This window comes from Oryctolagus cuniculus, chromosome 6, assembly GCF_964237555.1.
Source record: "Oryctolagus cuniculus chromosome 6, mOryCun1.1, whole genome shotgun sequence".
Classification (NCBI taxonomy): Eukaryota; Metazoa; Chordata; class Mammalia; order Lagomorpha; family Leporidae; genus Oryctolagus; species Oryctolagus cuniculus.
The window spans coordinates 16512084-16538707 of NC_091437.1; the positions used below are offsets into that span (position 1 = coordinate 16512084).

The 26624-nt window shown below is 44.2% G+C and overlaps 1 protein-coding gene across 2 annotated transcripts in view; it reads left to right on the forward strand.

The window, feature by feature from the left end:
- Positions 1–26624, forward strand: part of MEGF10 (multiple EGF like domains 10) — a 171589-nt gene that overhangs the window by 80574 nt on the left and 64391 nt on the right. For both annotated transcript variants that reach the window (XM_051844159.2, XM_002710085.5), the window contains exon 5: positions 5912–6004. In XM_051844159.2, the coding sequence (XP_051700119.2) occupies positions 5912–6004 (93 nt within the window). The remainder of the gene's footprint in view (positions 1–5911; positions 6005–26624) is intronic.

Below are 26624 nucleotides of genomic sequence, written 5' to 3' on the forward strand. Positions count from 1 at the left end.
CCAGCCAGCACCATTAGCCATGCTCCCACAATTCCCCACAATCCCTCGCAGCCCTAGACAACCCACTAATATGCTTTCTGATTATTTGGAGTTACTTATTTGAGCGTCTCATATAAATGTGATTTTCCAGTGTGTTCTCACAGTATTTTGTTCACGTCTCTGTTATTAGTCCTGCTTTCCACTGTGTGTTTATCAGGTTGGTGGTTACATAAGACTTCCTCTGCATTGCGTTCCTACTCTGTCATCTTTGTATTCTTAGTCGTGACTAGCAGCATGCCTGATACATCAGTAGATATTAGACAGAAGAAAAGAAAATTCCCTTCCTTTTTTTTTAAATAAATACAATAGGATAGGCTGCAGTGTAGGGTTTGGAAATATGAAAACAAAATGATTTCTGTCTACACTGAACCTTGTAATAGCAATTATTTTTTGTAAAGACTTGGCATATACATGGTCTCAAACAAAAGTGTGGGGAGGATAAGATAAAATTTATCTTGAAACTTAACTTTTTGCTTTCTCCCTTCTCTCCCTTTGAATTTTCTGACTCCTAACTAACTGTGCACCTGCCCCAGCATCTGGCCCAGCACACTCTCTATCATCCTTTCCACCAGATTCTCTTTAAAACCCATTATAAACTTTGGTCCAGGAGGAGTCAGGAGCCAGGGTTTAATCCTACTTGGACCTTAATACCAGCTATGAATGTTGGGATGTTTTATTCCATTTTCCTAGTCTGTATCCTTGTCTGAAAAAAATGCAGGAATGATGTTAAATAAAGGGACCTTCAACTCTCAATAGTCCATGCTCCTTTGTAGCAACTCACATAATAGAATGAGAAAACAAGGTTTGTGACTTACGCTTTTTAATCATAACGTCAGAATAAAAGAAACTTCTGAGAGAAGATAGATTACTGTAAGGGTTGTGTTTTTATTCTATTTTAAAAATGCACTATGATCGAAGAAACATTTTCCAGATTGATTTTAATAAATTTCTTTGTATTCTCTAGGACAATAGTATGTGCTGTCTTTAGACATATGAGTGGTTTGTAATGGAGTCTGTTGTCTGCCTAGTCCTCCATTCACCTTATTCCATCCCAAGGTATAAATCCAAAGGGAAATGTATATGGAGAAAAGAAAGCAGTTGAGTATAGCTATTAAACATATTAAGGTTCAGTAATCAAGCCAAGTATTTACAAGTGAAAGGAATGAGACCCAGGCATTGGTAATGGGATTTAAATAGATTTAGGAACTAAGGCTGAAATAGGAGCCTAATTAGAGACGATTTGAGGGTCATCATGTCAGTCCTCACCTGTCCCGCAGGCAGACAGACTGTCCAGAGTTTCACTTTGAAGACGTGGCCTGGTCTTCTCATCAATGCGTCTTGCCTCCCGGTTCTTGAAGGAGAAGATACCTTGTGTGCGCCTTGCAGCTGGATGTCTGCAGCAGTGTCCTGCGCACGGGTTGATGTTCAGCTTCTCTCTGACCTCTAAAATGAGGCTCCTAAAGCTCAGAATATGGCATTTAATGATTTTCCTCAAAGGAGATTAAAAAAGGACATCATGGTAGATGTAACATCTTTGCCAGGGCTATCCTAGCTTTAACTGACCCTTTAAAAATAAGAATGGGTGCCGATAAGGGGAAAAAATGAATATCTCATGCCTTTGATGGGAGCACTACACTTGTGATGGGGCTTTTGTACTTGAGTCTAAGCTGTTGAACATTTGCTAAGGCAGATCTCTGCTCATTTTCTTCTTTTCTAATTCCCTTTGGAATCTTCTACATGACTAATTCCTATTTTTAATCTTTGGTTTCTCATGTGGAGTCTTTTGGGGTTCAGTACCTGGCGTAGGTGGCACCTGAAGCTGAATGAGGAAAGATGGGGCTGGGACAGGGGTTTAGCTGAGCTGATCCACAGGTTATGTCACCACATCTACCCCCACTGGTGTTCCTCCAACTTGGTGACTTGAGATAGCAGAGAACATAGAGAATTCCATCACCTACTCTGTCCTCTGTCATGTCCTTTCCTTCTGCCCCTCTTGTGGGTACTTGGTGAGGATGGTTGTTGGATGTGGAGAGTTCAGAGATGGTGAGAAAGCAGATTGGGCTGAGATGGCATCTGTTTAATAAAATGTAATATTGCATGAAGACTCTGCACGTGGGAGTAGAATTTTGTATTCTTTCATTTTAGAATCCGACCCGACCATACTTCCCATAACTGAGATCATTATTTTACTTCAGCATTCAATGCTCGGAGGTGACTTCATTGGCTTTAGTTTAATTAAGGAAAAAAATCATTAGGAAAGCAGATTCTCCCTACCAATTCCTAATTAACTTACAGGCAAATTTGTTTGCTGCTAATGACTCATATGCATTTTTTTTTTCCTGAACTTTGGCCAAATGGTTGCCCACGGTTTTTATAAAAATAATCTAGATTTTTAAATTATCATCTTTTTTTCCATTTATTGTTGTTGATTGGACTTTTTGGGATTAATTTCATAAAAAAAAGTTTGTGCTATCAGGAATCAAACATGAGAGTGTTGATCATTCAGCAATCTTAAGGCATTCTGAAACAGGTCATCACTGATTCTGCACAAAGAAATTTATTTATCCTTCTTGGAAATTAACAAAACAAGAACAAGGAAACACATTGAATTGGGACCCCAGCACATGCATTTCTGACTCTGAACTCTCTGGAATGTATGCTTAGCTTATGAATTTGTTTACCCATTTTAATAAATGTGATCTTGGTGTTATAGGAAAGATGCCTGCTTACTCATTCTTGCCTTGCTAAATGCTTTTTTTTTTTTTTTTTTTTTTTTTGCCTATGGCACAGAGGAAATCATTTGGGGTCACCCTGGGGTTCAGAGCCAACACAAACACAGTTAACACCAAATGTTAGTCTGTAGCCTCTAAAGTTGCTGTACATACCAAAAAAGTAGTTTATGGGGCCTGAGAGGATGGTTGGCGAACAGTGCAAAGGAAGATAAGGGGTGAAGAAATAAAAGGAGGGAACAGACAGGGCGAGGAGCAAAGTGAGTCCTACTGCAAGCTCCCCCAGCAGGCTCCTCTCCTTGCCAGCCCCGCCCGGCAGATAGGAAGCCTCAAGCTGCTCCAGTGGAACCCAGAGGTTTTTAATTCTCAGACGTAAGACTCATTCTTTTGTGAAATGAAATCATAAATAGATACCCAGGATATAAACAGAAATAAAGTAGTGTTTTACTAATACAAGTTTACCTTAGATGTCAACATGTGAAATAGTTCTTTAGTATAAAATAAATTGGCAAAAACACAAACCTTGACATTTGAGGATATGAGTGATAGTTCTTCTCCAGGAACCACCACATCTAACTTCTGTGTTTTGTTTTAAAGGCAGAGGATAAACTAAGTCTTGTTGCACATTAAAGACGAACAGTGCCTGATTTTTAGAACTTCTAGAGATACACACATGGAATTTTAATAATTTTAATGTCTTGAAGGAGGGGGAGTTGAGGAATTTGTGTCTGCAGGCTGACCAGGGGCAGTGTGTAGCCAGCACAGGGGCATTCTGTTGTGTCTCCTGTGTTATATCACAGTGGGCGCAGCGCTGTCCGTAAGATGTGAGTCTCGTGTGGGTGCTATCATGTCGCCCAGTGTGATGCCACCTCCAGAGCACGCCCCGCACTGTCAGATTCAGGTCTTCTGTGGTATTTACTTGCACCACATTGGATTATGGTATTTTGCTGACTTTAGAAATGCGCATGTCTGAATTGTCAAGAAAGGACAGTACAGAGTTATGGCCTTACAAAGGAAAATCACATAGAGATGGAAGAAGGCACTGAGCCCTGAGGTCACCCCGTGCTTCCTCACTCAGCAGCGAAAGTCAACATATTGCAGGGACAGTGTGTTAGTGTGCAGCAGGCAGGTTCTGCTGCTAATCACAACTAAATGTGTAATTGTCTGAATCAAATATTATGAGGTTGCTAAGCATTGCCTTGGAACTCTGATGTCGGAAAGCTCTGCCCTGGCCCAGGGTCCCAAGCTTACCAAGCCCGGCAGCCTCCAGCCGATCACAGAATTATTCTGGCGACAGGAGATGAGGCTCTACTACCTGAAATTTGTGGTCACTTTATTCTATCATGTATCTCTTACCTGATAGCTTCTTGGATCAAATTTATACTTTTATTAGTGTATTCCTAGCTAATTCTCGGAGTGAAGACCTAACACTTTAATTAAATCTCAGGTTCTCTCTGCTTTTCTGTGCCCCAGACGCTACCCACAAATGGAATTTCCCATGTCTTTTCTGCCCCCTGCTTGCTTTTGCTCTCCCATCACCTGAAATGCCTTTCCCTTGTGTCTCTCCGTATCTAAGACTGAGATCTGAGAAGTGATCATTACTGTTGGTCCAGTACTGTGTATGTACTACACTTGTTCATTGTATGTATACAAGTGTACATTATATACATGCTGGTGGCTGCACTGCAGAAAAGAATATTTTAATGACATGGAAATATTTTTATCACTGTCAAAAAGCAATTTGTAAATAATTATGATTCTGGATTTTTTAAAGGAGAAAAATATATAGGAAAAAAACTCCTGAAAGGTTCTAGATGCATAAAAATGTTACTAGTTGGTAGAAGAGGAGGTGAGGTTTGTTTTACTCATTGTTATTTCATTTGTCTTGGGTGGTAAAACCAGGTTACTTTTGTGATACGAGGCAGGTTAGTAAACCGTTTAAGGCACAGGGACATAGGATACTGTTAGATAAGATTTTGAAATAAGTGAATCCAAAGTTCTTCCAGTTGCTCTCCTAATTACTCAAATATGTAGGTGCCTTAAAGAATGTTTAGGGCCTGCCACTGTGGGGCAGTGGGTAAAGCCGCTGCCTACAGTGTTGGCATTCCATGTGGGCGCCGATTTGAGTCCCGGCTGCTCCTCTTCCGATGCAGCTCTTTGCTATGGCCTGGGAAAGCAGTAGAAGATGGCCCAAGTGCTTGGGCTGCTGCACCCCAAGGGAGACCTGGAAGAAGCTCCTGGCCCCTGACATTGGATTGGCTCAGCTCCAGCCATTGTGGCCAATTGGAGAGTGAACCAGCGGATGGAAGACCTCTCTCTTTCTCTGCCTCTCCTTCTCTCTGTGTGTAATTCTTTCAAATAAATAAATAAATCTTTAAAAAAAAAAAGAATATTTAGCCAACGTACATGACAATACGGATGAATGCAATGTTGATGTCCAGTACAGTCTATTGTTGATGTCCGTTTCTGTCAGCCAGCTGAACCTTGACTTTGCAAATCATAAGACTGTGCATTCATGCGTGTTTGTAGAGATGCTCCCTTACCTCCAAGAATTGAGTCAACCCTAAGATAGACACTAACAAAAAGGGATTGAGACAATATTTCCCAAAGACCTGGGTGACAATTTTCGAATAGTCTCCCCAAGATAGAAAGGGGATGGGATTCTGCTGTGTCATAATTGTGAATGACATGGTCACAGAGAAATGTGGCTCTGCTTCCGGGGAACGTGTTACGTTAAAGGGAATCACTTCTCTCTCTCTGGAGTCCTGATTCCTTGCTTTATGGTTGCTTTTTCCACAAATGTTCCTCCTGAAACAAAGAGGATATATTTGGAATTCATTGATAATTTTGTTAAAAAGTGGACTTGGCAATTATCCTTGAAACGTCTTTCCTAATTTAGCATGAAGTAGAATTAAATAGTAGAAATGAAGGAATTTACTTGGAGATATCAAAATGAGAAGGAGAATTGTTTGGTTCCACAGGAGACTGGGAGAGGGCCAAGGGACGGATTGAAGGGAATTATCAGGCGTGCATGTTGTTTTTAAGCGATACTTGACACTGGGATGTGCAACAGCTGTGTTGTTGGCTTTTTTTTTTTTGTCTTGTGCCAACTTTCTTTATTTGATTGATTTTCTCTCTGACAGCTCACTGTGCTGATAAATGTGTCCACGGTCGCTGCATTGCTCCAAACACCTGTCAGTGTGAGCCTGGCTGGGGTGGGACCAACTGCTCCAGTGGTAAGTCTCCACCTGCTGTTGTCCGTCCAGGGATGTTTGTGCTGGATGGGCCCCTGTGTCTGCAGATCACCCTGAGCCACAGTTTCCCCCTCCATCCCCTTGCAGAGCATGATGCAGATTCCAGTCAATGCATTCATGGAGTTCCTTTTAAACCTCTGCACGTCTTTTATACAGAGCCGTTGTTAATTGAGTATAAAGAAGAGCACCTGGAAAAAAGGATATTTTAATAACCCAGTACCCATACATTGGTGAACACAAATGTGAGGGTCCAGGTTTTAGTCCTCTTACTACAGGAAGGTGTTTGTGGTCGTACAGGCATTGAATTCTGACTACTTGTACTTGTTGATTTACCCACCAGACTTTCTTGAGGATAACAGTTTACCACTTGTGTTTTTTTTTTTTTTAACTCAAAAGTAAAATGAGTATTTTTGATACTTGGCATTATTCCGGTCTGAACTCAGAGGCAGAAAACTTTGGGGGGAAAATATTTGTAACAGTTTCAGAATCATGCACAGTGTGGTACTTGTTAAATGAAGTCATAGTATGGAGTAAAAGTTGTGTCCCTTGTGTTAGAATCATAATTCTGCAATGGTGACATTTCGGACTTCAAGCAGAGTGCACCTAGTACCCTGTAGCCTTTGTCATGAGGACTGAGTGATGGAGTGTCTGTAGTGCAGTTGCTTTGCTGAATTTCATGGTTAAAACTCATCGCTGCGTGCATAATTGTGCCACTTCCTGAACCTCTCTTCTTCTCTCTTGCTTCGAAAACTCTGAGAGGAATTGAAACGGCACTAAATTGTAATACATGAAGCACTACATTTGTGAAAAGGAAATCACAGTTTTAAAACATTAGCGGGTTCCCATGACAGCATAAGTGTATTTTTATTGCTACTGGGAATTTTCTGAGGCCAGTCCAAGAGGATCTCACATTGTCTCCTTACGCTCGTGCTGAGAATTTCACTTGCTTCCTTGGGGGCGATAGCGCTTTATCTTGTTGGCACCACCTGTTTTGGACTGATCCGCTATTGGCCTTCCCCAGAGCAACAACTCCAGCAGAAGCCCTGGTGCTGTACATGCACAGAGCATTTGGTCTGAAAGAGTCTTTATTGTACCAGGGAGTGTGTGTGCGTGTGTGTGTGAGTGTGAGTGTGTGTGTGTGTGTGTGTGTGTGTCTCAGTTCCCGGGGATAGCTGCCTTGCAGGGTTTTGTTTTGCTTCTGCTGGAGAGCAGGCATTTTGTTCACAGGCCATTGAGGCAGAATGCTAAGGACGTGGGGCTTGGCGCACGTCCACGTTTCTGGCCGACTGACCTCAAATACGATGTTACTTTCGTGAACTTTCCAGCTTCAAAATGAGTTGTGCCTAGACATTTCGAAGAAAAATAACATTATTATAAACTGCTTGGGAAAGGGGAGAGTGGGTGTATTCCTGGTTTGAAAATGAGGTTTGTTACTAATTCCAGGGCGGGAAGGCTGTGCCATCTTTTGCGTGCTTTGTCTCCTGAGTGCCGCAGCCTACCTCAAACTCACGGTTCACACTGATGAGTGCCTGTGCAGGCCAGATGCAAGCCTGCGTAGGTTCGTCCTCCCTCCAGCTGACTTGGGCCTTCTGGAACGTAAACGCCTGCTTTATTTGGGAGTTTCTGGACTTTTAAATAGATTCTGTAGAATTCTGAGAGTATATGTTCTTTTAATTCCAGAAGGTGATATTTAGGCAATCTTTGGTTTCTTTTCCTTAACTCATACTTTGGCTTTATAATGGATAAAAAGATAAAAAAAATCAGCAGATATCTGAAACCTATATTGAGGTTCCAAGAAAAACATTTCTGACACATTTTTTTAACCATATGAGAAAACGCCACCTGGGTTTTGTCGGTGGCAGTTACCCTAATATCAGGAAATGTCTCATTTTGTTTACTTTTGGCCAGATAATTCCAGAAATAAAATGTGTGTTCTAGTAACCCACTACACAGTCGTTAAAAGGGCCTAATTGCTTTTCCATTTTTAAAGATTTATTTTGTATTTATTTGAAAGGCAGAGTTACAGAGCGAGAAGGAAACACACACGTGCATGCACACACAGAATCTTTCATCTGTTGGTTCACTCCCCAGATGTTCTCAACAGCCAGGACTGCGCCAGACTAAAGACAGGAGCCCGAAACTCCATCCAGGTCTCCCATGTGGGTGGTGGGAAATCCAAGTATTTAGGCCATCTTCCACTGGTTTCCCCGGGTGCGATAGCAGGGAAATGGATTGGAAGTGAGGCGCCCAGGACTGGAGCCAGCATCGCAGGTGGCAGTTTATCCCACTGCACGATGCTGGGGCCCCCAGAGGGCCTGCTCTCTGAGGACTCTATTTCTAGCTCCCTTTCTGTCTGGTTCTTGTTACATGTGAATTTGGTGATAGATGTAGGATTCATAGCATCATTGCTCTGGTAATCAGACTGGCTCCTTGTGCCATCACGGCCCCTCCCCATACCTTATGTCCTCCAAGCTCAGCCTGAACCTTAGCTGCTCGGGTGTTTGTAGCTGGTGGAGCCGCTCAAACCTTCATCCTGGAAGGGTCTGAGAGCCCGCTTGTCCTGCTTTTTCTGGTCGTTGATGTTTGCCATTGACCTTTATGTGGAGTTGCCAATGCTCTGCAGAATCCCTGGGGTCCAGGTGGCGTTCTCCCTTCCATCCTGTGTAGCAGGAACCCAGTCTGCCTCTGATAATCCCGATCAATTCAGCAAGAAGAGTCACTGCTTTGATTGACATTGGAGCCTACAGTGGCCAAGGGGCATTAAACTGATCACTGTTACATACCACCATCAATTTTGTTTTCCTTCTAAAAATACATGGGATGAGGCCAGCGCTAGGGCGCAGCAGGTTAATCCACTATCAGCTGTGCTGGCGTCCCATGTGGGCACCCATGGAGTTCCAGCTGCTCCACTTTCGATTCAGCTCCCTGCTAGTGCATCTGGGAAAGTGAAAGGTGGTCACATTGCTTGGGCTCCCGCACCCACGTGAGTGACCGGGAAGAAGTTCCTGGCTCCTGGTTTTCACCTGGCCCAGCTCTGGCCATTGTGGTCCTTTGGGGAGTGAACCAGTGGATGGAGAATCTCTCTCTTTCTCTCCAGTCTCTCCCCCTCTCTCTGTAATGCTGACTTACAATCAAATGGATGCATCTTTAAAAAAAAAAAAAAAAAACTAAAAGGAAAGTACGTGGGAGATCTAGGGACTGACAGATGCTTTCAGGCACACAGTTGAGATCTGGTCCCTGGCCCATGGAGGGAAGTGTCCCTACCCACGAGGCGATCAGTGTTCCCAGCCCTCAGTGCACTCTCTGCATGAAGACCAGGTGTGTCAGAGAGCAGTGCACACTTTGTCCCCCTGGAATGAAATCATGATTTATTTGACTAGCCTCATACATAATGTTTCTTTTTAAATTTGATTAAAATGATTTTTTTAAAAGCACACACATATTTTATTTTCCTTGGCACCCTAATGTGTCCCTTGGCCTGTATGAGAGGACAGTGTTCATCTTTCTCACCATCTCCTTCTTCCCACTTGTCTCTCCTGCTCCCAGCTCTTCTTCCGCCGCACTAGTCTGTCTGTCCAGGCATCAGGCCTCAATTCCTCTTCCCCAGTCCTTGGGTGATAAATGATTCCTGGAGGGCAGGGGCCGTTGTTACTGATCTTGCAGCCCCTTTGTGCCTGGCACATGGTTGGAGCACAGTCAATGTTTGTTCCATTTAATATTATTCACTCAACTTTGTGATTCTGCGCAGGCCATGCCATTGTTCATATTGGGAGCTTTCCTTGAATAGTCTCTGTGGGCAAAGCACTGTGTCGGATGCAGGGGATAAGGGAACAGCTGAGGCGGGGTGGGTGCTGGTCTCCTGGGAATGGCCTTTACAGCAATGACCTCACGTGAGGCTCACAGCACACGATGAGATGGTCACAGTCCTCGTTCCTGGTTTACAAATAAGAAAATGGAGGCACAGAAAAATTAAGTGACTCGCCTGGGTTTGTGTGTCTCATAAATGGGGGAGCTGGACCCACATCTCATTCGGAGCTGGTGGCTTTAATCATGACGATCCTATGCCTTCTGAGAAAGGTTTAGCAAAGGCAGCCAGAATCAGCAGTGGTGAGGGGGTGAGGGCAGGCGGCCGGGACAGACAACTCTAGACAAATGTTAGAGAAATCCCCTGAGAGATGTGGAGGATACATTCATATTACAGACGATGAATTTATAATGACACCATCTAGTTTTTCTTCATTTGTCACATGAGAATGTTGGCCAGATTGTATTTGTGACCCCTTGCAAGTCTACAATCCTGGGTGTGAGTTCCTTGAATGAATTTCTGTGTGCAGTGTCTGACATTTTTTTGTGTTGCCAACACGGTAAACCTTTTGCATGAGCAGTAACAGCACGTTTGTTTTCTTAACCTATATAAGCCTGTTTATGATTTCCCATTTCTCTCATGGCTGTAAGACACAGATGGGAGAGCCGTAAATCAGCCTATAGCTGGCAAGTGGTTTTCAAATGCTTGTCCTGAAGGCTCTCTGCTTTTGACATTAGTATCAAGGAGGGGCTAAAGTGGAAATTAATTTTGGTCCAGAAAACCCATGTTGGGGTTTATTCAGTCAATAATAGCATTTCTGGTTAAGTGTACTGAGAAGCAGTGAAAATATGCCCTAGAGGCAAGCCTAGTTCAGCCATTCTGAGGTTCCATGTAAGGAACACTGATGACCTTTTATATAACCAGACATGCTGTGCAGTGTAGAGTGAGCAATAAGACTTTGCCTGTGGGATACTCACATGGGCGGGCGCATTTGGGAGATATTACAAGGCAGAAATTGCAAGGCACACAAAGCTGACATTGTCGCCAGCAAGGTCTGCCATCAGGATCCATTGATGGGGCACAATTGAGGGATCGATGGAGTCTGAAGGGAGTAGGCCCCCAGAGCTGAGGCCTCGCAGCAAGTCATTAAACTGCCCGGCCAATGTCAGAGGCAACTCAGAATCAGCTTGACAGGCAGCACAAGCAGGAGTAGATCATTTGGTTTAGTGGTGATGAGTGGCAAGGCTTGAGCCCCAAATAGCTCATCAGAACTGCCCGAAGGCTGGATCACTGATGGAGCATCCAAATCGTTTGATAAAAATCACAGACAGAACCTGCTAATGTTGCCCTTCTAAAAGAGTCTGAAGCCTTTCTGGCCACTTTCTGGAGGGGCAGAGAAATCACATCACCGCCCCTCTAGCCCCGTCCTGGAACGGGGTTGCCATCGTCCTAGCTGCTCTCCTTTCTGGGTTGTTTCTGGGCCGCCTTTGCCTCCCCTTAAAGCAAGTGTCTGCTTTAACGGTGTCCCACTTCGTATGTCTGCAAGGATTCAATGGCACAATTACTGTTGAGTGACAGCAGAAAGTGCACGGTTCTGGCAGTTCTTGGCATGAGACATACGGCTTCTGCCACACTTCTCCCATGGTGCGGTCATTGATTGGGCAGTGATGGGCAGCTCATTGGGGATATTTCATCTTGTCCTGTGGGTCACAAAGTCCTGCTTTATCTGGAGCTCTCTGTTCACAGTTGTCTGCCAGGAGATGCCTCAGACAAAAGCCCCAGTGAAGCTGATGTGTGTGTTTGTTTGTTTAATTGCAATGTTTCCAGCCACCGATTATGGATATCCTTGCCACAGGAACTCCTCTCTGGCTCACGCTGCTTCTGGCTTAGTGGGAATGGCTTGGGCAGCTACGTGGCCCATGCCATTCAGTTCCTATGCAGGTGCTAGAAAGATGAGGCTGTACTGTCAGGCTATGGAACTCCATTACATAGCATGAATTGCTTTCTCTTTTCTTTTATTACTTTGTGCAATATCCAGTTATCAGAAAATCTTGTTCAACGTCAAGACAGAACCAAATCTCACCTCTCCTCACCGTGGTACCTGGTGCCACCTACCCAAGACTCCATTCGCTGTCCACTGGTGATTTCAGTAGACTCCCTGCTGGTTTCCCCACCTAGCATCAGTTCTCTTTGCTGAGGTCAAGGCAATGCTGGAAAGCTGTACTGCTCCCCGTCTCGAAAGTGCCCAGCATGTCACACTGTAGTTAGGAGAAACTGCACAGCCCTCAACGTGACCCACCACGTCTGCGCGGCCTGACCACCCTGCTCCTCGTCTCACTGCTCATTCTCTGCTTGCCTGTTCTGGAAACACACTGGCTTCATTTCTGACTTTGCACTTAGTCTTTCCTGCGCCTGGAGTAGTCTTCCTGCTGGGTCCTGACGTGGCTCACTTCACTGCGTCACTTAAATCTCGCCTAAGTTCCCTGCCCTCCCCGTCTATAGAGAGGCTGTCCTCAGTTACTGTCTGTCACATTCATTTTTAACTTTTTCTCGGGCGCTCTGCCTCTCCTTTCAAGGCGCTTTCCATTTCACAGAGGGGCTGAAGGCCGTGGAGAGACAGGCAGAGAACTGGAGAGGTCAAGGCAGAAGAGAACCGAGCTCGTCAGAGAAAGGCCATGGCTGGAAGTCTGCCGCTCAGCTCCTTTAGGGAGCTCCAGGCCCCCTGGCCTTGAGATTCACGGATTCACCTTGGCTGAGCGCAGTGCAGACACGTGTGTCCTTGGTGACTTAGCAGGAGACTCCTTGTCCATCAACTGGTAACTGAAATGAGACTGCAGGAGAGGTGGTTTCCATGAGTTGGAGGAAAAGGTGGGCCCAGCAGCTCTTTACCCTCGAGAGAAAGAAGATGGTGGTGTCAATACCAAGGCTGTCACTCTTGGGAGCTGTGATTTAATGGCCCCATGACTAAGAAAATTGTTTGAAAGTCAGCCTCTATTTGCATGGAGAATGTACGTGATTTTGCCATCTGAACTTCCCATATTACTTCTCAAGGTGAAAATACTGTATGATGAGAAAGGACTTAGCTGGTAATTTGTACCCAAACGGAGTACGATCAGGACAAAATTAGGCAAAGAGATTCAGACTACAAATTATTTCAAGTCACATAGCACTGAGGAGAATTTCATTAACCTTTTTAGACTCTTCTTTTATCAAACAAATAGCAGGGAATAGCTTAGTTGAGTTTTTAAAAAATGTTCATACTGGGAGCAACCATATTAGCTCATAAATCTTTATAATTTTTCATATAAACATAGAAGAACCATTTTCTGACAACAGAAATGTGTTTCCTGGTGGCTCTGCTTAGAGTGAAATAATATGTATCAGATGGTCCTGTGGACTCACTGGTTGCTCCTCCTCTTACCCAAACTGCTCAGTTTCAACAGAACCACGTGTATGAGGATCCTTCAGAAGGTTCGTGGAAAAGGGGAAGTTTATTTTGGTGCAAAAAATTTGGAAATATCATAAATAATCTTTTTGTATTACAAATTTTTCATGAATACTTTGAAGGTTCCTTGTGTGAGTGGATAAAAAATTTATTTTGCACCAACATAAACATCTTTTTTTTTTTTTTTTTTTTTGACAGGCAGAGTGGACAGTGAGAGAGAGAGACAGAGAGAAAGGTCTTCCTTTTGCCGTTGGTTCACCCTCCAATGGCCGCCGCGGCCGGCGCGCTGCGGCCGGCGCACCGCGCTGATCCAATGGCAGGAGCCAGGAGCCAGGTGCTTTTCCTGGTCTCCCATGGGGTGCAGGGCCCAAGCACTTGGGCCATCCTCCACTGCACTCCCTGGCCACAGCAGAGAGCTGGCCTGGAAGAGGGGCAACCGGGACAGAACCGGCGCCCCGACCGGGACTAGAACCCGGTGTGCCGGAGCCGCAAGGCGGAGGATTAGCCTAGTGAGCCGCGGCGCTGGCCCAACATAAACATCTTTCAATCTCTGTTTTTTTTTTTTTTTTTGGAGTGCCCTAGTATCTTGTCAATTTATTGAAATTCAACATATTGCTTTATTTCATAGTCCAGCATCTTCCATGGCCTTATCTGACATCTGATCATTTGTGATTATGTGAAAGAATTTTTAAAAATATGTAGAAATTTTCTTAAGGCAAAAAAAATTTTTAAAAAGCGAATCATGCTGTTGCACTCTTTGATCAAAGTATGTTTCAATTCACAGAGAACCTAGCTGATTTGTGCCTGGAGAAGATCAAACCTGCTTGAGATGTATAAAAATAATAAGGGGCAGAAAATAATAATAGGATAATACTTATCCTATTAATAAAGGCTATTCCTGTAGGGTAAATAGTTGAGGAATGAAGTGATTTTATCACTCACTACTGTTGCATAAATTTAACACAGGTAGCTTTGAAAGGAAGCTTAAATTTTAATGGATTTGATTTGAATGGATGCTAATATATAACAAGGAATTTTTGTTCATACATTAATGAAAAGCAGCCATTTAAAAAAAGAAGAACCTGTGTTATAAAGTCAGGGTTACATAAGCAAATTTATCCATGCTGTATATTAGTTATTAGATAATTTAGATCATATCAAATTTTAAAATTTCTGTAAGATAGAAGTTACCATGAGCAAAGATAAGAGAAAAAAGAGATTAGAAATAGATTTTTGCAACATATAAAACAAATAATTAGTATGTACATATACATGTAAATAACTCCCACAAATCAATATGGAAAAAAAAAAAACAATCCTTGAACTAAAAAAGTAGACCGAGGATACAATCTGGTAATTCAGAGTCCAGGAAACCGAGTGGCCAATCAACATGCAAAGATGTGCTTGTCTGTGTAGCAACCAGAGAGAGGAACAGAAAGGACCAAGCTGTCCTTTCTCACCTGCACACTGGCAGAGGTCAAGTGTGACTTTATCAAGTGCTAGCAACAGCATGACGGGTTTGTGAATACCACTGTGATGTGGTTAAGTTGCGTAGTAGCTTTAGATGTCAGTTTGGCTGTCTTCAGAACGAAATTTTAATATGTATGGATCCTACGATCTGGAAATTTTATTTCAACTTCTATAAAATACATTTATGGTCTTTGGAGAAACTCTTGGATACGTGTAGTAAAGAAGTGTTCTTTAAAGGTGGGAGCAGGGAGGGTAGGGGGGAAGTTACATTATGCTGTTAAAACCACTTGTAAGAAATGCTTGAGATTTGTTCCTTTCATAATAAATAAAGGAATTATACAAATAAAAACAAACAAAAAATGGTAAAAATGAAAATTACTAGGTTTTTATTTATTTTTACTTTTTATTTATTTATTTATTTTTAATTTTTTGACAGGCAGACTGGACAGTGAGAGAGACAGAGAGAAAGGTCTTCCTTCTGCCATTGGTTCACCCTCCAATGGCCGCCGCGGCCGGCGCACCGCGCTGATCCGATGGCAAGAGACAGGCACCTCTCCTGGTCTCCCATGGGGTGCAGGGCCCAAGCACTTGGGCCATCCTCCACTGCACTCCCTGGCCACAGCAGAGAGCTGGCCTGGAAGAGGGGCAACCGGGACAGAATCCGGCACCCCGACTGGGACTAGAACTTGGTGTGCCGGCGCCGCAAGGCGGAGGATTAGCCTAGTGAGCCGCGGCACCGGCTAAATTACTAGGTTTTTAAAAAAGTGTTCTTTTCATCTTTGGAACGGTGAATATTTGGAAACTGAAAATGGTCACATGTATAGGAAACGCTGAATTTATCAGAAGCTGTTAATGTAATGTAGTACTATAGAGCAGTTTATAGTAATAAGCTGTAAATATTACTGCAAACTAGTATTCCACCATGTTAGCAGATATATCAATATTAGATCTCAATATCATAAAAAGTGAAAAGCCCAAGATGCATGCGGCTATGTACATTTTTATAAAACACATAAATACATGAAACAATTCCGTATTATTACTCAACACACGCATGTATCCATAGACTAGACAGGTGCATACTGAACATGGTGGAGTGACTTGGGCACTGCAGTGAAGATGCCCGTATCCCATGTAGGAGTGCCTGCGTTTGACACTTGCTTCCAATTCCTGGTCCCAGCTTCTTGCTGATGCAGGCTCTAAGGCAGCAGTGATGGCTCAAGTAATGGGGTTCCTTCCCTGTGGGGGGCTTGGCTTGAGTTCCCAGCTCTGGACTCTGGCTGTGGCTGTGGCCATTGAGACATTGAGGAGTGAACCAGTGGGTTGGTCTATTAATACATTGATTAAATAATTAAATAATGAAAAAATAGAACCATTACAACACTGACCTCTGCACAAGGGATAAGGAAGGAGCTGGGGACAGGCACAAAAGAGGCAATAGAAGCTTTAGCGTTATCTGCCATGTTTTATTTATTTCATTTCCTCCATTCACTGATGCAGCACAAGTGACAGTGTTCCAGAAAGCTAATTCTTGGTCTGGGGTAGATGAGCCTTTGTTATAGTATTATTTGTAGTCTCCCATAGTTGAAAATGTGTTTTCTCAGGAAAACTATATTAAATCTTTGGGACCAGCCAGTAAGCATCACTGATGGGGGAGGTAGTTTTCTTACTGTGGGATTTTTGGCACATGGTTCAAAGCTTCTGCCCTTTAGCCTCTCGTGTCCATGATTAAGAGAATGAGTATGTGTATGGTGGTGGTCCTGGACATGGAGCCTTCAGTGTCCTGCCCGCTCTGGGAAGGACCCAGGTCTTGTGTCTCTGTCCTCAAACACTCACTGTATTCTTTTACGATAAATCTCAGTATGGGCCAACAGAGAAAGCCTGGCTGTATGCCAGGTCTTATCTGGAGCATGTAGAACAAGTAGAAGTTGATAAACACAGAAGATATGCTTGACAAATTTTTAATCAAAAGATAAATGTGCTAAAGAATGAAAATATGACAAGAATTGATAAAGCAAGACATTGGGTAAAGGCTCCTGAGGTTGGTATTATTCTTTTGGTGTCAGTAAGTAAATGTAATCCTCCCAATCCTTACTTAATCCCAGCCTTGAGAGTTTTCCTGTGCCATGAATTGGGTCATCAAGATGTTCTCACAGAGAGACACTGACTTGCATGCATCGATGTGTTAATGTACAATACACATTTCGTCGATGTGTTAACGTACAATACACATTTCACACCCTTTTTATTTTTCCTGGTTTGTAAATCAAGACAAGCCTCCACAGAAGCTATGCAATGACAGTTCATACTTTGAACATTCACTTAACAAACATTTTGAAAGGAGAATAAAGGCTGTGTCTCAGCCACTGAGTACTTGGAGCAGCCTGGGAAGTGCTCCGCGGTGGTTGTTGGCCCTCTGTCAGCTCCCCGGTGGTTTGCTGACATCTGAAGGACATGGGATTTTTGTGCTTTCAGGGCATCTGGGAAATACATTTTTATTGTTCTTCTTCATGGGTGGAGAGGCTTTACCGAGTTGTTTTATTTTTAAAGCGCTTGATGTTTTGAATGAGGAGCTTTTCTTCTGCACGAACAAAGGGAGTGACACACCATCGCCTTGGTAGCCCCACAGACAAGGAATAAGATCACGGGGAGATAAAAGACCCCGAGGGACCCAGCTTAAGAAGAAAGGGTGTACATTTCAGGAACCCCATTTTTCTCGCCTTTGAGATAGCGGGAAATTATTTCGGTCTCTTCTAAAAGACACTCACTTTATAGAGATATTTTCTTCGGGGAACTTATTTTTGGCTTTGCCTCAAGACGTGCCGGGTGGGACTTCCTTCCCTATTAATTTCCCTTCCTCGTTGTGAATTTACCCATGTTGAAAGTCACGGGAGGCCATCACAGCCAAACATCATGTAAAAATGCATGTTCAAGTGAGTATGTTAATCCTAATAGATACTTGACATTTTATATGTGAATGGTACTTTGCAGTCTTAGCTAGTTCAAACACAGGGATGGTGGGATTAGTTGTGTATTACAAGCTGATGTCTCTGTCCCCAGGATAGCCTTGAATTTTAAGATTCAGTATGTTATTCTGCTCTAAGTATACATGGTAGTAGTGTATCCCCAAGGTGTTTGATCTCCATTTGATCTACCACTAGGCTTAGAACCCAGAGGTATTAAACCAAGGTTTAGAAACCCTGATCTGCTCCAGTAATCTAGGATTCATTTAGATCTAATACACGCGCACACAACCAGACCTTTCTGTTGCTGTTTGATTGCTTAAGAGAAGCATCTTATGGTTCAACATGAGTTTCAAGGTTGCTTCTGTGGTCTTAGGTGGTGAATCATGAGGCCGCTAAATGAATGCAAAGTCAGGTCAGTGGGATCTTTTGGTGCCTACTAATTCAGCCATTTTGTTTATGACAGTATATTCCTTTATACTGAAATGGGGATTATTAAGCAATTCCTATGTTTCTTTTTTTTTTTTTCCCCTTTTACGTTTCTGGGCACTATGTACATGCCTACAGCTTTCTCTAAATCCAGAGTTTAACTGACAACTAAGAATACAATACAAGGTAACTCTGGTTTTTCCAGCTGATTTTGTAAAAGTGGACAAAATGTGCCGGCGCTGTGGCATAGTAGGTAAAGCCCCCATCTGCAGTGCTGGAATCCCTTATTGATGCTAGTTCGAGTCCCGGCTGCTCCACTTCTGATCCAGCTCCCTGCTATGGCCTGGGAAAGCAGTAGAACATGTCCCGACTCCTTGGGCCCCTGCACCCATAAGGGAGACCCGACAGAAGCTCCCGGCTCCTGGCTTCAGCCCAGCTCAGCCCTGGCCATTGTGGCTATTTGGGGAGTGAATCAGTGGATGGAAGATTGTTTCTCTCTCTCTCTCTTTTTCTTTCTTTCTTTCTTTCTTTCTTTCTTTCTTTCTTTCTTTCTTTCTTTCTTTCTTTCTCTCTCTCTCTCTCTGCCTCTTGCCTCTCTGAAACTCTGCCTTTCAAATGAAAAACAAAATCTTTTTATTAAAAAGAAAGACTGAACTGACAGTGGGCATTTGGCATAGAAATTCAGATGCCACTTGAGTTGCCCACATCCCGTTAAAAGAAAAAATGAACAAAAGATTGAGGAATTGCCGTTTGCTTTACAGAGTTACTAAGCTGTTTTATTTTTGAAATTCACATTGTGAGAACCACATTTTCCCTTTCGGCATGGGTGATTCATGCAAGACAAACAACACAGACCAGTGTCGGGCTTGCTGGGATTCCAGCTCCATGTACAGCTGGCGGGTGTTTGTGAGGCATTATTTCTCCCGGGGTGGGATGTTCCAGTGTGCAACCATGGAATAAAATTTCACACGTAATAAGAGGTACTTTTTGTGTCGCTACCGTGTTCTACCACCCTCATTTTACAAAAAGAAAATGAAATGTTATGATGGTGGAGGACCGGCCCAGGGTTTTGTAGCTATGCATCTGTCTGATGATAAATGGTTGTAGCCTCTCCTTGAGCCAGCTAGTGACTGAGGAATATTGTAACAAGGTGAGCTTAAAGGTGAGCCTCACCTAAGGACATGATCTCATCCATCCATCCATCCTTTTTGTTTTCCTACTGAAGGAGTCCTTGTGTGAGACAGTGCACAACATGCTTTCTCTCCTCCCCCAGAACAACACTCAGTGTGGCATTTCAGCTTCGCCACCCTTTCCCCCTACTTTTTACTTATTTATTTTTTTGAAAAGCAGAGAGACAGACAAACAGAGAGTTTTCTGCCCATTAGTTCACTTCCCAAATGCCCCAAACAACCAGGGCTGGGCTAGGCCAAAGCCAGGAGCCAAGAATGCACTCAATCTGGGTCTTGCAGTCTGGTGGCAGGGACTCAAGCAGTCAGACTTTCACTTCTCCCTCCCAGAGAGTGCGTTAGCAGGAAGCTGGAATTGGGAGCTTCTTAATGTGCCTAGTAATGCCTGGTTCATGTCATAACTCTCGCCATCCTACCCAGCCACACCCCTCTCCACATACCACATTCATAATCACTTTCATCTGTTTATCAAATATATCATTTTTATAATTTTTTTTAATTTAAGAAATAGAGGGGAGAAGGAGGGAGAGAGTGAAGATAGGTTTTGCACCTACTGGCTCATGCCCCAAATGCCTTCAACAACTGGGGCTGACCTGGGTGTAAACTGAGAGATAGGAATGCAATCCCCAACCTCGAGTGGGTGACAAAAACCCAGTCACCTGAGCCATCACTGCAGCCTTTCGGAGATTATATTAGCAGGAAGCTGAGTCAAGAGCAAGCGCTAGGTATCAAAGCCAGGTGCCCCAGGATGGAACATGGCGTCTACACTGGCGTCCTAACCACTGGGCTAGACGCCTGCTCCCATCAGGCAGAGCATGAGTGTCAGCCATGTGCCAGGGGCTCTGTGGCCCTCGTCGTCAGGTCTGGTCCTCCCAAACCTGATGACATCAGTGCTGTGTTCACAGGATTGCCCTCTCTTTGGTTTACATGATAATGATGATTAAATCATTATCAACTTACAGACGCACTTCAGAGTGGACTGTCTCCTTCATTTTATTTTTCCTTTGAGAAATGTCCTATGTTCTCACTAGTGAGATCATTTCCTCAGTCCTCCAAAATACTGGCTCGTTAGCTAACCCCAAAAGCTTGCACAATGAACTGCAGTCATTTGCTGCTTAGCCTAAATGGCTCCTATTAGACGCAGACTTAACTGTGGGATATTATATTTACCCAAAGTAGATCATTTCAATACTTCAGTTGCAGAATGAGCTTGCTCTTTTTTTTTTTTTTTAGGGAAGGAGTTTATTGGGGGAAACCTGATAGACCAGTGGGAAGGGACAAAGAAGGAAAAAGAGGGAGAAGGAGAGTGTAAGAGAGAGAGAGACAGAGACAGAGGTCAGGAGATGGAGAGGAAGAGAGAGAGACACACACATGTGTTCAAGAGAAGGTCCTTTTAAAACTTTGCAAGGGGTCGGCGCCGCGGCTCACTAGGCTAATCCTCCGCCTGCGGCACCAGCACTCCAGGTTCTAGTCCCGGTCGGGGTGCCGGATTCTGTCCCGGTTGCCCCTCTTCCAGGCCAGCTCTCTTGCTGTGGCCACGGAGTGCAGTGGAGGATGGCCCAAGTGCTTGGGCCCTGCACCCCATGGGAGACCAGGAGAAGCACTTGGCTCCTGCCATCGGATCAGCGCGGTGCGCCGGCCGCAGCGGCCATTGGAGGGTGAACCAACGGCAAAGGAAGACCTTTCTCTCTGTCTCTCTCTCTGTCTCTCTCTCACTATCCACTCTGCCTGTCAAAACAAAACAAAACAAAAAACTTTGCCGGGGAGGGGGGCAAGGAAGTAGGAGCAGCAAATCCCATTAGGGTGGGGATGGGGCTTGACACTGGCAGCTGGGCCATATGGCCACCTGGCTTCCAGCAATGGTGGCAGGGCGTAGATAGCGAAAAGGGCTTGTTCTGTTGTGTGTATCGAATCTTGGGTTTAAGTCCTGGTGTACTCAAGGTGGCTGTTTCCTCTGAATGTGCTACTGTTAAAAACCCTCTGAGGCAAAAGTCCTAAGGATACCCACCAGGTCACTGTTGTGGCGGGCACTGGACCGAGCTCGCAAAGCGCGGGTCACAGACCCGTCGTGATGGAGATGCTCCGCTAGCGGGGTGTGTCTTTAAAAAAGAACTTACTGCTTGTTTTTCTCTGGCATAATTGTTGTAGAAAATCTAGGAAATCCAGTTAATCCAAATGAGTGAAAGAAAAATCACGCGTAATCTCAAGTCCCAGAGACCCTTGGTGGTGCCATTCTGCTGGGAGGCTTTCCATTGTCCCGCGGTCACTCCGTCTTTCCCCCATTCTCTTCCTTCTCCTCCAGCCTCCCAGATATTATGTACAACCGTATGCGGTTGCTGGTAATCGACCATTTTTTACCTAAAATAGTGACAGTTGCATCTGGTACATTCTAATAAATTGCTGAAATTGGGTCATGTGGTGCATACTGATTCCAATGTGCTCTTTACAATTATGATATTGCAAACGTCCTTCCAGTTCATTACACACTCTTCCATAATTGCATATGGTAGCCCAATTTTTTTTTCACCAGTTCCTTATTACTGGAAAATTAGGTTGGTTTCCATTTTTCTTTGTTGTGAATGGTGCTGGGCTAAACGTTTTTATAGCTTCGGCATGAGGAAACACAGTGTCTGGGGACAGAGGGTCAGTGCTGAATCCCTTTGTACTTCCAGAAGTCTGAGCGAATCGCCTGGAACTCAACTTCTTATAAAAGAGGGGTGGCAACCATGCCTACTTTGTAAGGTCACTGGAAGACTTCATCCATCTCTGGAGGTTAGAATAGGGTCTGTGAGGGCACTGAAGTATTATTAAGGAGTTCGGCATTTAGCTCTTATGCATTTTTATTGTCTTTATGTACACACACACACACACACACTCACACGAGTCTTCGAAGTGACCTCTAAAACGGAGGTGTCTGTCTGCTCTCCTGTAAGACTGTTTTCGGCTTCCGCAGAAGGCAAAGGTTACCGCCGCCACTGCTGTTTCCCTGCTCTGGTCTCGGGTGCAGAGTGTTCCACAGCTTAGCCTCACTGAGATCAGAATGTGCCTGACTGCCACTGCCAGCCTGGTGATTGCCATTGTACACGCACAACCGAGAATATCAAAAATAGTGTCCGTGTGTCTTAACTTTTACATAATTCAGTTTTACTTGGGAGATATGAAACAAGGCAAATATATATAAACCTTGTGGTCTAAGTGCACCCCGAGTCATGGATAAAAGATAATGCTGTTATTAGAGAGCATCTCAGATTGAGTCTCCGGTGTTTCTGGGTTGCATGTGAAAAAGTAGGAGACCTGGGAGAGGAAGGGGATAGGTCTGGCATCTCTGTCTCCACCAGATTCTGTATGTATTTCTGCTTGTTTCTTCTTGTGTTCATAGCTAAGAAAGATAATCATGGCCATAATGCAATGCATAGAAGCCCAAGGTAACCTTCTTGGACCTCTGGCCTGTTGCACGAGTCCTTCTCTCTAAATTTTTTGTCATTTATTTTCATTGTATGGAAAGGGTTGGCAAGAAACAGGAAGGGAGACACACACACACATGGGGGGGTGGTGGTTTTCCATCTACAGGTTCACTTGTAAATGCCCAGAGCAGCTGAAGTTGGGCTTGGTTGGAACCAGGAGCCAGGAACTCCATTCAGATCTCCCACCTGAATGACTGAGACCCAACTACTTGGGCCACCACTGACTGCCTCCTGGGGTGAGCATTCCCTCTGAAAGTAAGACTTCCTGCAGACCCCACCCCTCCCACCTTAACTTCCTGTTTAAAAACCCTACATACTGTACATGAATGTGGCACACTGCCAATAGGTGGCAGGTGCAGTGTAGGTGGGAAGTCTTCCCTGACACCACCACTGGCTGTGTGTCATCCCATGTTCCATTGTAGCTAGTCCATATACTGACCTTGCTACTTATTACATAGTATTTTATTTTATTAAATATGTATTTATTTATTTAAAAGGTAGAGTTACAGAGAGAGGGGGAAAGAGACGGTGGAGGGAGAGGGGAGATAGAGAGAGAGAGATCTTCTGTCCACTGGTTCACTCTCCAAATGGCTGCAACATTTGGGGCTGGGCCAGGCTGAAGCCAAGAACCTGGAACTCCAGCTGAGGCCCCATATGGGTGGCAGGGGCCCAAGTGTTTGGAGCATGATCTGCTGCTATCTCAGGTGCATTAGCAGGAAGCTGAATCAGAAGTAAAGCAGCTGGGACTCGAATGGGTGCTCATTGGATGCCGGCATTACAGGCAGCAGCTTAAACTGGCTGCACTACAACACTGGCTCCTACACAGCGTTTCATTGCCTGCTAACTTGAAATCTTTGCTGTTGAACTGAAAGCCTTTAGAAGTGTGGCCTCTATCATTCCTCTTTTGCACTGCAGGCTTGGCACTGTATGCCATACATGCAGGTACTTGAGAGACATCAGTTGAATGAATCACAGCGCCCAGTGCATGTATGTGATCTGTGGTTGCAATGTGAGGGCACTGGAAGTTACTGCTGTAAGTGTCCCAGTGTATACCCAATGTTTTGGGGGATCTCATGCTTTCCTAGTTTTCATCAAGGGTTGGAGGATAGATTACATACTTCTGATATTACACAGGAGTTTAAAATTCTTTATTTCCAACTTACCATGAGATCTTATTAGAGCAAGCTGTCTGCCTGTCTGAGACCCTCATTAAGCCGTCTCTGGCCAGATCTGCCTGGATCTGGGTGCATTGTGCTTGAGAGCCCATTGCCAGCTGTTAGCCGGGTAAGAGCTGAACCCAGAAGTGAAAGATGAGTCATCACTTGCTTACCAACACTGAGATTCCTTTCAGTTTAATCTGAAACAAAACTCTGTTCCCTCATCTTTCCTGTCCCAACCCCAGTACCCACACTGTGGGTGCCGTGAGTGTAACTGATTCCTCAAGCTATTCCCATGTTCACCACTTTCTTGCGGAGGGAAACACTTGTCCTTTGATGCGAGGTAGTTAGTCAGATGGTCTGAGCGCAGGCTCTCTCCAGATTGTTTAAGACATGGTACTCGAGCTGAGAGTTGTTGGTTGAGCCCTGCACTGAACGTAAGGAGTAACTTCTGCTTCTTGTCTGGACACGTCGGTGTACCCTTGCACTTGTTGTACCCAGGCAAGAAAGCTGGCTTTTGTGCTACAGGCTGCGTCACTCACCGGGGTACATTTGAACATGGATGTATTGAAGTCGTAAGCAATGACAGGGGAAGAAAGGAGCAGAAGTCACAGCGTTGCCTGAATTCAGCACAGACGTGTGCGTACTCCTAGTTCCGCTTCCTTGCCATTTGTCTATACACTTGAACTCATGTTACTGTACTAGATTCACGTTGGGAGGTGCTGGTACCGTTGGCCTTTTTGGAAAATGCAGCCCAAAGCAAGGAAGCTGTCACTTCCAACAGGCCATAGTGCTTCGATAAGATCAGGGATCCCACCGTGTCCACTCGATAGCATATCTGTGAAAGCGGAAAACCCTTTTCTCCATACTGATAGTTCTCAATTTTTGTTCTGAATTCATTTGTATTATAAGGAGATGTCTTTACTTATTTATTTATTTATTTGTTGCCAGTTCCAGCAATATAGGGTTGAGCTGTGCCTGACTGCTCAGACTCTGTTGAATGGGATGTAAAACGGCACAGTGTGGAGGAGGGGTCAGTCCTGTCCCTTCAGTGGCTCTCTTTTTTCTGACCCCCTTCCTGTTGTTATAAAACTGTGAAACACGCATTGTTGAGGCCCATTCTCACCACAGTGCCACAGTGATGAAACTACTCACTATTAACCCAGCATGGTTTTTTGAAACTTTTACTTATTTAGCATTTATTTTCATTATTTGAGAGACAGAACTTCCATCTATTTTTGGTCCAATCCCCAGTTGCTCTCAACAGCCAGGGCTGGGCCAGGCCAAAGAAGGGAGCCAGAAGCTCAATCTGGGTCTCCCATGTGAGTGTCAGAACCACCATCAGCTGCCCCCCAGGGCATGGTTTAGCAGGAAGCTGGAATTGGAAGCAGAGTTGAGACTCCAACCAAGGCCCTGCGTGCGATATGGAGTGGGGGCATTCCAAGAGACAGCTTAACTGCTGCTCTGCCATATGCCCTTTCCATCACCATTATTTTAAAAATGCTTTTGACATGATATTAATGTCCTTATTAAGGAAATTTTAGAAGCTAGAATTGCCCTTTGTGCCAATCAACTAATCCTCCTTTAAACAGAGCGAGCAGGCAGGTAGTTCATTCAGGTATCTGAGGCTCCCCCAAAATTGAAAAGGAAATGGAAACTTTGGAGAGGGATTTGCAGAGATGAGCAAAAAGGAATGAACTTTTGGGAAATCAGTAAAAGTTTTGGATCTGCAGCACACTGTCTGGAAGAGGGCAGGATCAGGACTGCATTCACCTTTTGGGAGTGAGATCATTGATAGGAGGGGGTTTCAAAAGATTCATAGAGAACAGAATTAAAAGAAGGTTGGGGCTGGTGCTATGGTATAGCCAGTAAAGCTGCCGCCTGCCCTGCTGGCATCCCTTATGGATGTCAGTTCAAGTCCCACATGCTCTGCTTTGGATCCAGCTCCCTGCCAATGCACCTGGGAAAGCAGCAGAGGATGGCCTCCGTGCTTAGGTCGCTGTACCCACATGGGAGACCTTGAAGAAGCTCCTGGCTCCTGGCTTCAGATCCGCCCAGCTCTGGCTGTTGTGGCTGTTTGGGGAGTTAACCAACAGCTGGAAGATCTCTCTCTCTCCCTCTCTCTCTCTCTCTCTCTCCCTCTCTCTCTCCCTCCCTACCTTCCTCCCCCCCCCCCCAACTCTGCTTTTCAAATAAATAATAAATCTTTTGAAAAAAAAGAGAGAGAAGGCTATTTTGGGCAAAACAATTTTGAAATGCACATGAGTTTTTTCACAATCATTTTTCCTGAACTTTCTGAAGACTCCTTGTAGTGAATTGACAATATTGTATGGAAGGCAAGAGAAAAAAAGGGTCAAGTGGCAGGGTAACAGGTTTGTCTTAAGAGGAATGGGAATTTTCCTTCCTTTTAGGGTGTGATGAGTCGGGGAGCAGGTTTCAAAGGATCGTGTCTATTCTGGAGGATCATAAAAGCAGGGTGAATTTTTCTCTACTTGGGCTCTCTTAGTAAACTTAAAGGCTACCATGTAACTTTCTGAAATAGATATTATTTTTCTTTTAAGATCCTAGATTAAAAGAATAACAATTGAAAAATATTCTTTGTCCATATCCATAGGCAATAAAAGAAAAACCTCCTATGAATAACAATTAGGCTAGAAAGTCATTTTGGAATTACCACCTAAT